We start from the raw sequence: 1,703 nt of genomic DNA on the forward strand, positions 1-1,703 counted from the left end.
TCATTATAGTTATAGTATTTTTTTTAAATTATTTTTAATTTTTTTGCTTCTTCTCTATCCTTTTAACTACTACTTCTCGCCGTCCATAATGACCACCCCAAAACAACTTTATGTTGTGTGGTCGTCAAAACTACTTTTCATCATAAAATGACGCAATAATTATAAATTGATTATGGAAAATATACGTTATTAGAACTCAGAACCATGATATTATGAGTACCAATTGAGGACATTTTTAATTATTAAATGAAAAAGTATACCCACATATATAGATTATAGAACAGAGGGCAAAAAACGTTTGACAAATTAAACATACACAACCATATATAGTTGCAAAACAAAAAAAAAAACCATAAAAAACTGCAATACCAAGAACCATATTACATAGTGCAACAAACTTATTTAGTAATTAAGGGATATGTATGTAGCTGCGTTTAACTTGGATTATTATTTGGTAAATACTAATTAATCATCAATAGGGGCGTTGACCATCATCGTTACCCGGGGGGTCATAGTAACAAATAACAATGGTGCCTCCATTATTGTTACACTCGTCTCTAGCACACCCTAAATAAATAGATGCCTTAGAAACCACCTGAGTATAGGTAAGACATTGAAGAGTACCATCTATGCAAGAGTTGGATTCGTAGTCATAATTTTGTTTCTGTGCCACCCACCATGCCACAGCATCTACTCCTGTAAGGTTTTCTGTCGAACCACTAATAAGCATGTTCCGCGCAAACGGACTAGGGTCGATATAATCCACCCGCATACAATCTTCAATGTGGTTACTCAAAAACTTGTTAGCATGTGATTCTAACTCAGAATCCCACACTAGAGGTTTAACCCCAACTCTTGTACGTGCAATATTGTGAACTTTAAGATAGTCTTGTGGAGAGTTTTGAGCCAACAAACATAATGGAAGTATGCTTACAACACTTGTTGTTAGCACTGCCAGAATCGGCAACTTTCTCATTCTCTCTCCTTTTTTTCTTTTTTTTGGTTATGTGATCATTGCAAAAGAGTGTTCGAATTCTTATATATATGTGTGTAGTAAGAAATTTTAGAGGACAATGATTTCTTTTTAACAGTTAATATATTAAGTTGTTGATATTTTATCAATTTTTACATACATACATGTTGAAGTTGATATATATATTAAGTCGTTAGAAAAATTAGTCAAATCAGTCAAATCATCTAACAGCTCTCAATTATCAATTTCACGTGAAGTCGACTACACCTAAATTTCCACCTTTTTATATATATACAACGTACATGGATATATGAATCGGAATAATTAGTACAATAGACACAGATTAATAAAGAGTGCATACATAAATTATTATATTTTTTATAACACTTCTATAAGGACTGGCTATTATGTTAATTACAAAACTACTATCTACTTAGCAGAGTTCAAATAATAATAATAATACACTATTTATTTCTAGATTAGCAAAAAATGTCGTAAAGGCATTCATTAAGGAAAAAATATTGAAAAGTTTTAATTTAGTTATTCATAGAATTTAATTTTAATATACTAAGAGTGTAAAGTAGTTATACAAAAATAATCAATATGAATTAGGTATCGTCATATCAGTAAAAATAATCATATTTTACAATCAAAGCATACCTGGATAGTCATCTAAATTAAAAAAATAAACATAATTGACCAACAGTATAAAATAATTTATATTATTAAT

The 1,703-nt window shown here is 29.8% G+C and overlaps 1 protein-coding gene across 1 annotated transcript; it reads right to left on the reverse strand.

The window, feature by feature from the left end:
* Window positions 298-1,035, reverse strand: LOC107634064 (pathogenesis-related protein 1-like). Its single transcript, XM_016337647.2, has one exon. It carries the CDS (start codon window positions 974-976, stop codon window positions 473-475), a length of 504 nt encoding a protein of 167 aa, XP_016193133.1. The 5' UTR covers window positions 977-1,035; the 3' UTR covers window positions 298-472.

Source organism: Arachis ipaensis, chromosome B03 (assembly GCF_000816755.2).
Source record: "Arachis ipaensis cultivar K30076 chromosome B03, Araip1.1, whole genome shotgun sequence".
In the NCBI taxonomy this organism is placed as follows: Eukaryota; Viridiplantae; Streptophyta; class Magnoliopsida; order Fabales; family Fabaceae; genus Arachis; species Arachis ipaensis.

Coding starts and splice junctions, on each gene's coding strand:
- LOC107634064 (XM_016337647.2), bottom strand. CDS start 976: ATGAGAAAGTTGCCGATTCTGGCAGTGCTAACAACAAGTGTTGTAAGC.